At 39.1% G+C, this 12,478-nt stretch overlaps 1 protein-coding gene across 1 annotated transcript in view; it reads left to right on the top strand.

Moving 5' to 3' along the window:
• The first annotated feature begins 483 nt into the window (after positions 1 to 483).
• Positions 484 to 12,478, top strand: part of SLX4IP (SLX4 interacting protein) — an 80,002-nt gene continuing 68,007 nt past the window's right edge. Inside the window, exons 1-3 of the mRNA XM_014285351.3 lie at positions 484 to 631; positions 1,951 to 2,118; positions 6,655 to 6,703. Coding sequence (XP_014140826.3) covers positions 6,677 to 6,703 — 27 coding nt within the window. The 5' untranslated portion in view covers positions 484 to 631; positions 1,951 to 2,118; positions 6,655 to 6,676. The remainder of the gene's footprint in view (positions 632 to 1,950; positions 2,119 to 6,654; positions 6,704 to 12,478) is intronic.

Consider the following 12,478-nt stretch of genomic DNA (forward strand, 5'->3'; position numbering starts at 1 on the left):
GCCCTCGGGCACACCGCGACACGTCCCCAGCGACCCACCCTCCCCACCGCCGCGTCCCAGCCACCGCGCAGCACGGGCGCCGGAGGGAGCAGCGGCTGCCCTGGGGCCACGGACAGCTGCGGAGGCCCGGCGCGGCGGGCGGAGACGGCACACCTGAGGCATTTCTCCCTTCTCCTCAGGCAGCAAGGGACCGCGGGCGGGAAGGCGCTGCCCGACGACCCCCGGCACACCCCTGGGGCTCACCTCGGCTGCCACCACGGGGAGGCCTCAGGCGCCGGTGCCTCGGCGGGAGGAGCACCAGGGCCGCGCACCCTCCCCGGCCCCTTTCCGCCCCCAGCGACAGGAAGCGGCCTCACGCAGACCCGGAAGTGTGGCTCGCGCCCCGCCCAGGGCTGAGGCTGCTGCGCGGCCGTATCCCCTCTCGCTCGCCATTGGCCAAGCTCCGCGCCAGGTGATCACAAGGCGCGCTACGCGCTCTGCTTACGGGCGGCCATTTTACCTTCGGGCAGAGTAGGGCGGGCGGCGGCCGCCATTTTGGATAGGGGAGAAGAAGCTCGTGCTTGGCTGCCATCTTGCTTGGGGGCAGAGGAGCCGTTAGAACCCTTGGAGGCAGGCTCAGCGTGGGGAGGAGGTACGGCGCGATGGCGGCGGTGGACTTGCTACTGCCCGGCTGGGACTCACAGCCGGGAGGCTCTAGGGGGAAGCGGCAGCGCCTCGGTGTTCAGTCTCGCTTTCCTCCCTAGATAAACATGAGGCGATACGCTAGGGGCCGGTGCTGTGGCGCTGCCCTCCCTCTCCCGGCGCGCCTCCCTCAGGGGCCGGCTCGGCGGGTTCCCTGTTGTGCCGGCCTCGCGTCAGCACCCCCTCCCGGCCCGGCGAGGTGCGAGCCTCGGCAGCGCCCGCCGGCCCGCAACACTCGGCCCCCTGGTTTGTGTTCTTTCCCAGCTCCTGCTGTAGGCCCTTTGCATTACTTCTGCGCTCGCCTGCTGGAGCCTGCCTGAGGCGGACGGCCTTGCCCTGGCCAGAACAAGGAAACTTTGTTGTCTGACCTCAGGTTTTTTTCTAAGCTCTTGTATCATGCACCTTTTCTGTATTCATTCTTATCTCTCGCCCTACTCCTGCAGTCGCTCTTCATGATATCTGGTCTTATATTAACGTGTTAATGGATGGGTTTAATTTTAACTTTGTGCATAGTTGCAGAGTGTAAAACTGTAGGCAACAGACAAGTTTTTAATGCCTTATCTCCATACAGAAAGGAGTTTAACAGTTGGGTTTTTTTTTAAGTTTCATGAAACAGCTAAATGCAGTTGCATTTAGCTGTGTCATGAAGCTTAAAAAAATAATTGTTAAACTCCTTTCTGAATGCAATTCAGAAGTACAACTGCATTTAGCTGTTTCACAAAACAATAGCCAGCACCCATCTGTAATAAGCACTCTGATATTCCTCAGAATCTCTCCTTCCTGCAGTTCTATGCAGTTGTCTGGTGAACGGGTAACACTTTTGAAATTGAATTGTTGAACTTTAAAGGAATTCACCTTTGGCAGTTCATGAATGAAGGAGTGTAGATAACAATGACCTTAAAATATGCTAACTTGTTGGAAGGGTAATTTCTAAAGGTTAAGTGGTGAAATGAGCAACAGTGGGCCTAAAAATCCTGAAACTGCAAAATGTGAAGATTCTTGTCTTTTCAGAACTGGAAATGCCTCATTAAATGCATGAGTAGCTGAGTATTACACTGTTCATCCTAAGCTTTAGGATCAGTTCTTAGAAACTGACATATGCTGGATCTGGGCTGGACAGCATTTGACTGATACCTAATGACTGAGAAGTTCAGAAAAATTCTCTTTTATGCTATGATAGTTAATTTTGAACTACAAAATTGGTTAATATTAATTTATTTTAGGGAGTTCTTTGATTAGCATTTGTTTTTCTGTTTCTGCTTTTTTCAGGCCTACATGTGGTAAAGGTGCCCAAAGATACCGGCAGCCTGTGAATGGTTCGCAGCTGTTGTGTTAGGAGCCGCTGTACCTTCAAGCGGGCATGTGTGGCAGTTTTCAGTTCCTCATTCCCACTGTGTTCCAAATTCCCTCACCACAGGAAGCTGCTGCCTTGCTGAGGTAAGATGCTGTTTGTCAGCAGGCAGAAGACACTTTAGCTTGCTGTCTGGGAGGCCATGTTTCCTTTCCTGGCTTCTTGTGATGTCTACCATTCCACTTAATGTCAAATTTAAGAAAGAAGGATATTCTGCCATGTTATTTTTGAAGCATGTCCCACTCTAGTTACAAGGAATGTATGTGTTTTTAATTCTAGATCATGTTTTCTTGTACAGGCTGTCTTACCAAAAATTTAGATGTTGCAATACTCCAAATACCACATCGATATTTTTTTCTAAATATATATTTAGTTTCTGAAAGGAGTTTTTCTGCCTTCCTTGCTTATCTTCACATTTCCTTATGTATAGTTTCCTTTAGAGTTTTGCATTAGTTTGCAACAGATGTGGTGTTCCATGAGAGGTAGTCTTGTTACCAAATAGTAGCAGTTGTAATAGATCTGTGTTTCTTGTGGGTTTTTTAGACACAGAAAATAGGAACTTTTGGGGCTCTCTGGCTTCTTTTGTTGTATAATTGATGGGTGGGTTTCCTCATTTTTCTCATACCTTAGCATTGAATATTTTTTCATTTGTTCAGTGATTTCCTGATGGTTCACATATTAGGTCTGTTCTTTTTTGTTTTCTAACGATTTGCTTACATTTATTCAGTCTGCTCTATTTCCTTTATCTTATCTATATGGTCAATGCAAAGCATGGAATAGTTGGCATACTCCTAAATCGAGCTTACTCCCATGAAGAGCAAATTGAACCGAAGGTAACTTGTGCATCCTTTTTATTTTTTAATTCTGTTATTTTGTAGGTTGGATTTGGAGAGGATTTCTGACTGCCAGTGGTGGCTCTTACATCAGTAGTATCAGACTTGTTGCAACAGTAGTTATTCTGGATGGCAAATTGTTTGGAAAAAGAGAGCTGTTACACCAGGATGATCTCAGCTGATTCTTCCATGTGCTTTGCTCTCAAGCAGGCTGTGAGCATTTGGAGAAGAGATAATGCTCTTGCATGTTTTGTTGCAACTTTTCCTCATGTTATTGCTGCTGTGAGGTTTAATGATAAAATATTAGCAGTGCAAGTAGCGTTCTTCAGAGCACAGGCCTGCAGTACCATTGTGAATTGTATGCCATGTGCAGCTCAGTAATTACGTACAATCTTGGTAAACTATGTCCCTGGAAGCATGAGGCAAAGCACCTTGTGTTCTACCATATTACAAGGTGCAAGCAATTCCATGTCAATATTAGGTCTGTTCAATCTTGTCATTGCTGTTGTAGGAGCTCTTAGTTGATGGTGTGCTCCATAGCAAACTATGTTTGTAATTACAGTTTTCCGAACTTCAGGCCATGATTCTAGATGCTTGGAGAAGAGACTAGAGCATTTAACTGTCCTACTTTTTGCTGTTTCTTGCCTACTGTTTCTCCTATTTTTGATATTATTTTGCTTGGGGGGAGGAGGTAGGGATCATCAGTAAAGCTCTAGGTACTAGCCTTTCATTAATATTAAAACCCCAGTTCTGAAATGCTGCTGAGACCTTGTCTTTTTTTGTTTTGTTTTTTTTTTTTTGTTAAGAGAATCCGATGAGTTGTATGTGCCCAGGTTTTGTGTGTTGTAAAAAGGTTGTGATATATCTTAGTATTTGCTTTTTGGTTTTGCATGATGGCCTGGGTAGTCCTTCCTTGGAGTTCTTGAACACCGAGAATACAATCTTGTACACAGTTATAAGGAACTATGAAATGCAGTTGATTTTCAGTTGGTAGCTGCCATTTCCCATTAGTGTCTCTCCTGACCGAGTACTAGCAGCTGCTGTTTCAAGCATTTCCGAGTTTTATCTTCTACTAAGGTGGTTCTTATAGTTGTACTATGTTTACTTCTATAGAGTAGCACCTTACTGCTTGACTGAATTGAAGTATGATGTCTCAAGTGGTTCAGAGCACTGTTCCTTACATTTGCTGTCGGTAAAGTTGACAGAATTTACTCTTGATAAAATAGAAAAGTTTATAGGGCTGTGTTGTGCAAGGGAGAATGATTGTCGTGTAATACAAGGCATGGTATTCCAGCTTCTGTCTGCATGACTGTTACTTGCAAATTGGGTTTGCTCTATGTAGCTTTCTGCTTACTTGCAACTGATAAAAGTCTAACTTTGAGCTTTTTCAGAACGAACTTTATTAACTGTATTAAAGTTTATTTTCAGTAGTTAGTTACTTGCAGAATAGTTTTTAGTTCAAACTCATTTTAACCTGGTTACAGTAACAACCATTTTACTTCTCTCTCTTTATTATTCTTTTACTGTTTCCGTTCCTTACTGCTTGGATATTGATATGATATATAGAAAAAAAAAAACCATTGAAGTAATTTGGAGTTTTCCTTGAGCCAGTATATGGAATTGTGCCCTTGTTACTTACACGTTTTCTCGTAGTTGTTTTGCGGTCTTGGATTTCAGCATTTGGATATTTGGAATAGAAGCACTACATAGAGGTGTTTGTTTAGTTAAATATGATTACTGTTGAATCTTAACATCAAAATTACCTGTGTTATGCTACGTGGGTCTTTATCTCGTTTTGCACTTTTTTGAAGTTAAATAAGGATAATGACTGCATTTTGAAATGTGTATGTGTAGTGCCTGACAGAGACACGTATCACCAACTTGAGTTGTATCCTGAAATTTTGACAGCTCTATTGCAGTACTTTAACTGGAAGTATGCAATGAGAAATGAGTATGTCTTCCTGCATTCTTATTGTTTTCCTATACCGACTTCTACAAAATTGACTGGATTTCTACATCTTATTAAGAGACTAATCCTTTAAGATATTTTAGAGTGTAAAAGGCAGCTGTATTCAGTGTAGTTTCTGTTGCAGTTCGTCTACTGCAGGCAGTAGCTGCTGACACTTGTTTTTTCCTCTTGATTTTGAAGCTTGAACTGTATTGCTTGGGTTTTCTGTCCAATCCAAGTCTTGTCCTTGCCTGTTGCTATTGTTCCTATCCTGTGTGAAAATAGTGTATCTCAATTTTTTTTTTATTTCTGGGTTTTTGTAAATATTAATTTGGTACTATAGGGCCATTCCATGTCTCTTGTGCATCCTAACATTGTGGGGTTAGCTGGAAAGATTTTAATGAATTTAACCTAATTTTCTGCCTTTTGACAAGTGAATGTTTAGTTCCCATTTATGGGGAGAATGATGGACTTCCTCAGTAGTTTTAGGGGTACAATGGTAATTGTCAGTTTGGAGAGAAAAAAAAAGTTTAAAAACTGCAATTGATGTGGAAGGGGACTAGACTTGTGGTTTGGCTTGAAAGCCAACTTGAAGCTTGTAGTCATTTGCACGACGCAAGGTTCTTCTAAGGGGGGTGGAGTGATGGAAATCTTAGCAATTAATTGAAGGTTTCTTTTTGCATACAAGGTAGTGTGCATTTAACTTTCGGCATGAATTAATGCTTCCTGAGTTACTTGGAATGATCTGAGGCAAGGTCAGTGTCTGTGCAGCTAAACGTTTCACCCAATATCCTAAATCAAGTAATCTAAATTCTTTTGGGGATAAGCAAATAAAGAGGACATCCAAAGTTTGCTTCACCTTTGTGCAACCGCAATAATGCTCAGGTTACATTGCTTTATGCCTGTAGTAGTTTAAAATTGTAAATATGCGTTATGTGTATATATGCATGCTAGGTGAACTAGAAGCCATAGTTTCTTATTGCAAAAAAAAAAATAAAAAAAAATTGGCTGTGCTTTGTTCTTGAACTGGTTCAGTCTCTGACACTACTGGTTACCAGAACTGCAGGTAGTGAATGGGTGTTTCAGTTCGAAGTCTGCTTACTACTGCTTGGTCCAAAGGCAAAGTTTGGAAGTTGCTTAGTGTTACTGAGCCCCTGTTAAGAGAGCATATGGAGGATATTATTTCTATAGGGCCACTGATATGTGCAGGCTGATGTGAGCTCCCTAGCTAGGTAGAAACGGAGTATCCACAAGACAGGAAGGGATGAACTTGACGTAGAGAGTTGTGAGGACTCTTGATGGGAACACATATTATTTCATAGATTGTTTTTTCTTGAAAATACTACTTTTTAAATTTTGTGTGGTTTTTTCCCCCTCTTCATTCTTTCTTTCTTTAAGTTATGCAAGGGGATTTCGTGTGAAGGTGTTATTTTGAAAGAGAAACTAGGCTAGGGGCCATATACACAGAGACCAGTGGTTGAGACTAGTAAAGGAATATGGCAAGCTTAGTTTGCTGCTCTTTGAAAGGCTTTTTGAGGATAAATTATGTGGGTTTGTCTGTCTTGGTACTGGTCTGAAAAATAATTCTAATTTTGTGTATCATGTGTTGGATGTTAAGTGCCTGAACAGTTATGAGGTTCACTAAAGGAAACCAACACAGGTAGCTAAGTAATTATCCCTTAAATAAAAGTTTGCCTTGGTTTTCTTAAAGCAGAATATGGAGTTTGAAGAACAGTAGTAATGAAAAAAAAAGAGTAATAGATTTTAGAAATGCTTTTCAGTTGGTATGGAGATCTGAGTTTTTCTCTAGCGCTGATCACTTTTAATTGATGTTTTTGTAGGACCAGCTTCCACTGACCTGTCATGGCATCCAACAAATTTGTCATTAAGGTAAGTAGAATGTCATAGCTTTAATTAAAAAAATAAAAATGTAATACCACTTAGAATGTGTGTATCTTGACTTTAAAAGTTAATGGTGATGAGGTGCATCCTTCAGGCTTCTGGTCATAGTAGCATATTTTGTGTCAGCTTTTCTCTCACTTTGGAAGCAAACTTCTTGAATAGCTGCCATATCACAGGAGAGTGTGTCTGAGGTCAGCTGAAGATTAAAATCATATAACTAAAAGTGATTAGTTGTGTAGTTAAAATTAGAAATTGCATAGTTTCTCGATAAAAGTGTTTTCTACCTGAAATAAAATTTATGATTATGATTAAAATACGTGATTCTTCTCTTACTGTAATCTTGTAATATTCTTTGTGTACTTCCCAGATAATCTAAGAGTTCCTGGTTTAAGGCGTAACAATGTTTTTTAACTGTTTATCACTTGATTCATTTGCATCTTTTGTTGCTGCTTTTCCCATTTTCAGGGATTAGTTGTCTTATATCCAGTAAAATGCGATTGCAGTTTATTTTGCAGTATCTGACATTTGGTTATATATCCAAAGAACGATGCCTTTCAAAACATTCTGTAATAAACATAGCACTTCCTCATTCTTCTACCATAACTATTTCAGCTTATCAATAAGTAAAACTATTTGTTCAGTAAAAATTGTGAAATCCCATCTTTTGGACCTTCTGTCTTGTTTCTGTGTCTAGTGTAGTTTAGGTAATGCATACATTTTGAAGTGATTAGCACAATATATTATTCTCTTGGAAAATGTGTTTTCCAGGAATTTTCTTAACAGAGGAGACATTTTCCTCTGAGGATAAGCTTGGGTTATTTGGAGGGCAGCTACAAAAACCTTCCTGACTGATCAGGTTGTGGAAGCTGCTGAAGCTTTGTTTTTGTGGGTAACCAACCTGTTCAACAAACAGACCAAATGCTTAATTTTTGTGTGTTATGTGTTCTTTTCCAAGGAAAAATGCTGTCATTTAGTGGGACGTTTGCTTTAATCTTTTTAATGTTTAACATGATTGCAAACCTTAAATTGCCAGTATAATGTCTATACTATTCACTGCTTCTGAATTGATACAGGAGTTAGGAGAAATTTCTTTAATTTTGAGTATATTTTAGTTGATACGCTGAGTCTGTATGTCACCGATATGGGTAACAATAGGGGCTGAGCCTGAAGGCATTGTTTTTCTCAGCTGAGAACTCTCGATATCATCAATATTAGTGTAAGCACCCAAGAAAACAAGTGGTGTGAATTGAAACATCTTCGCTAGATAAGAAGCCTGAAGATGTTTGATTACTGACCTCCATTATTACAGCTTGCTGATTCAGCGTAGACACTGTACTGGTATTCAGAATGTACCCTGGCCATCACTAATTAGTTCAACATCACTGAGTATCTGAGCAAATGGATCGGTTCTCATTGAGCATGTGTTTGTATGTAAGGAATAGCACAGACAGAACTTCTGAGAGTGCTAATGAGATATTCTCTTTCTGATAGTATTTGAGAAATGAGGATACATTTTTGCATCTGCTGAATGCTGAAAATTAACTTTGCCTTGACTGAAATGTGTCAAATATATAATGTAAATATGTGAAAAGCTGATTGAAATGCACTTTGTGCACAGATGCTAACACTTATTAGACTGGGGATTTTGTGTGTGAATATTACCTTTTTTTCAGGACTGTTCAACTTTCACATAAATTTTTCAGGAAAGATCCCTGTGCCTAAGATTCTTCGTTAAAAGGCAGAAAATATTCTCACACCTTTCTGCAGGGGGAGTGTAGAAAATACTATATTCTTACTTACAGGTTCCTTGTGTTTGAAATAGGGGTATTTTACAGTCTGTTTAGTGCATGCTTTGTTTTCTGTATTCTCTACTTTTAAGTTTTTTTGATTTTGCAAGCATGTGTATTTTAATCTTTTTGGTAAGATAGCGAAAAGTACAGCTTATCAGTCGTTCAAGTCTTAGCTGACTGGGGCGTAATTAAGAGGAAAACACCTATAATGTGTTTAATGGCTTTGCTTCTTAACAACATGTATTTGATATGAGTCTCTGTGCCTCCAGTGTAATGCTCAGTTTTTTCAGTAGAGGGAGTAGTTTCCTTATTTTTGAAAGGTGATCCTACCCTTGGTTTTATGGGCAATTAACAGCGATTGAAATAAAATAATTGGTGCAGTAAAATAGCTTTAAACCTTAATACAAAAACCTACAGTTAGGTCCTAAACATGCTTTCTTCACTTGCCAAGTGGCTGGATGCTATAGTGTTGTGATGTGCAATAGATAATATTTTATGCAAGTTAATTTGATTGGCAATTTACAATTTCAGGAAATAATGATACTTCATAAAGCATTGCATGGTAAAATACCCCCAAATCTGGAAAAAAACCCATACAAATTTAATTAAGTTTTCTCTGTGTGTTGCTAAAATATTTTACTGCTGTTCTGAGATATAAATCTTAACTTTAATTGGTGAGGCTTAAAGCAAAATCATGAACTCTGTATGGATTTGAAAAATAGCATCACTAGGGCCTTGTTTAAAATTTTGGACAAACTAGAAAGAATTGCTCTTCCAGAATTGTGTAAATTGACTTTATTCATGCCAAACTGCAGAGCTAAATTTAGTATTTTTTATGGCTGTAATAGAAAAATCTAATTTATGGTTTTCTGCAATTCATTCATTTGCCAAACACTGAAGACTAAGTTGTTCAATTCAATATAAGACAATTCAATAGCTCAACTCAAAAGGAAGCTTTTTTTACTTTGCCATTTCCTACTTTGAAAAATTAGGAGCTCTGTTCTGTCTCAGATTTGTAGGTCTTTGCTAGCACATAGATTAAGATAACTATAGTTTCGATGTTCCCTCTGGTCAGCCAGCATACTCTGCAGTCAGATTTTCAGCAGTGTTCCTTGTTATCAATTTAAAATACTGCCTGCTGGAAGTGTATATGAAACTTTTTGGTTATTCCTACTTCAGACCTTTTGCTTGCTTTAAATTGCAAGTTCCTTTGAAACAGCGAACATGTTTTTCTGTTTTATATTGGGCACAAAGATGGAAGTACTGGAAATGATTGGACAGAAAAATGACAGTGTGACTGTAATGTGGTCAATTTCCCCCTTTGTTTTGCTTTTGTATGTTTCCTTTGTTATGTTGATGTATCTTAATGTAACCATTAAGATACTGATTTATAACTAAAAGGCATCTTAACATCTGTCTCATAGAAGTACTGGATGAAAGAGAGTGCGGGTAGAAAGAATGTTGATTATAGGCCCTAACAGTAGGCAGAAGGAAATGGAAAGATATCTTTCCATCAGACAATACACTAGGATGTACTTAGTGCTGTACAGGTAGTTTTAGGGTCTGTTCACAGGTGTGTAGTATTGTTGTGTTTGGTCTGGAATAAGAAAGTGAATAGTTTAATTTGAAGAGGCTTTTTCTGATATTTCCCTGTGTTAATGTTAATAGATTTCTAATGCTACGCTTCACCACATCGCTGGCCTTTCTAGTGCTTCCTTTTTTTTTTTTTTTTTTTTTTTTTTAGCTACCAGTTGAAAGGTAATACAGTGATAGTATCTCAACAAAGATTTCTGTATTGAATGTGCCTGTTTGGATGATTCTTAGGTGACATCTAGGTGGGATGGAGAGATTAAAGTTCACATTCCTCTGAAGTATGTCCATTGAATTAGCTGATCAATATTTCTGTATATATTTTGCCCAGTGAGAAGGTGGTATGTTTGCTTCTTGTGAGTTGTTTGGAGTGAAAAAAGCTAGGGAGATGAGTAGGTTTTCTAATCTTATTTATTTTCTCTCCTGTATAATGAGTAATGGAGGATAGTAAATGCATTTTACTGCTATGTTAAGACTATAGATACATGAATGCCGTGCTCTCAAGTAGAGAGCAAGAATAAGGAATACTATTTGTGTTTAAAATTTTTTTGTGTGTTGTGACTGCTTAGAGTACAGATTGTTTTCTTACATACATAGTTTTGAACTTGTTAGCATGCAGATTTCTAGTTTCAGTACTAGGGTTTTTTTAGAGTGCTTTGTTAAGATTACTAATAAATACAGTATTTTCTCATGCCCATTTCTTTTCCCCATTGCAAAACTAAGACATTTGTATAGGAAATTCTTGTACCTGGAGTATTCAACAAATGTTTCAATAGAAATGTGCTATAATTAGGTTTTCTGCAATTAGATGGCATTTGTAAAAGTATTCTAAATCTTCAAAGTAAGGTACTGGTGTTCTCCAAACTGATTAAAGGTTGTTGAATTTTACATGTTCTGTAGGTTCTTATGTTTGCTTTTTGGGTCTTCAAAAATTAAGAAACAGTTATATTAACCATTAAATAGTGGTTTTCTAGAGATGGAGTTCTAAAGTGGCATTGCTCAGAATAACTATAAATACAGGTTGGTTGGAATTGTTACCGTCAAATAGCATCATATGCTTCACTGGGCTGTGATATTTATTTCTATATAAATGCATAAAATATGATACTTGTCTAAAAGGGCTTAAAAGTCTTAAAGAAGAAGATAAAAAACTGGGTGGCAGGGGACAATATGGTGTAAGATAGGAAATAGAAAAACAGTGGATAGAGGGGCATCTATTTAGTTTTCTTAATTCTGCGTTTAATTCTCAATTTCATGGGACCAGATATGGAACAACTAAAGTGATGAGTAAATAAATCCCAGAAGAAAGAAACCAGGAACTTGGGAAGTAGAAAGGGGAGGAAAATTAAGTGTGTGATCTAATTCTGAACCTTCTGGAGTCAATGGAAGTTTCCTGACTGACCTCAGAGGATTAATTTTCAAGCCTAGGGAAATGATGAGTGGATGAAGAGTTGAGAGATTAAAGTGTTAGCAGAAGGAGAAAGGAATAGGAAGCCAGAGGGGTAAACATCAGTAGTGGAAACACTGCTTTCACGGAGATCACTTCAAATAAGGAATAAAAGGGTAGTTGAACTTGCATTACTTTTGTTGGTAATTCACATAAATCTGGTTAGTTTTAAAGGTACCAATTGTGCCAGAAAATTAGGCTTTTGGTAATTGTGAGCACTATACTGTTGCGGCAGTGATATGGGAACCTAAATAAACACCATATCAAGTGGTACTGATTTTTTTTAAGATGTAATTAATTCAAAGATGTAATCTCTGTAATATTTGCTGTAGGCTTTACTTCTGACCAGCGCTACCATATTTTACACCTCTACTCTTCTGCTCCTTAGAGATCTTGGTGGTACTGCCTGCTTGACCCCTGAGTCCAGCAGCGAAGGAAGAAGGGATGGGAAGCTTATATGCAGACTTCAGTCTCTGAGTCCAACAAAGCATCAGGGCTTAGCAGAGATGCTGCATGGGGTCACTAAGCACCTTTAGGTCCTGGGAGAGGCTTCAGCTTGCACTGTAGGTGAAATACTTCGATTCTTTCCAGTGAGTTCAGATGGAGGTTAGTGGGCTGTGGGAGGTAAAGGGATCCATGTTTCATGCAGTACCTGGTAATGCTGTGTACAAACAATTTCAAGATGCAGTCTTTGCTCTTGATGTTAGTATCATGAAAATGCAATATAAAATATTTTTTAATTATTCATGTGGCCTCTCCCCACTCTGGACAACATAAATGGATTCCAGTATGTGGAGGTTATCTGAGGGTTTGATACATAAGTGTTCTGACTGGACTATGGAGAAGAGAGACTGTAGGAAGTGGACTGGGAGAAGAGACTGACAGCATATTTTTATTTTTTCCTTATGTTTCAACCATGTTGATCACAACTTCCTT

The sequence above is a fragment of the Falco cherrug genome, chromosome 13 (assembly GCF_023634085.1).
Source record: "Falco cherrug isolate bFalChe1 chromosome 13, bFalChe1.pri, whole genome shotgun sequence".
NCBI lineage: Eukaryota > Metazoa > Chordata > Aves > Falconiformes > Falconidae > Falco > Falco cherrug.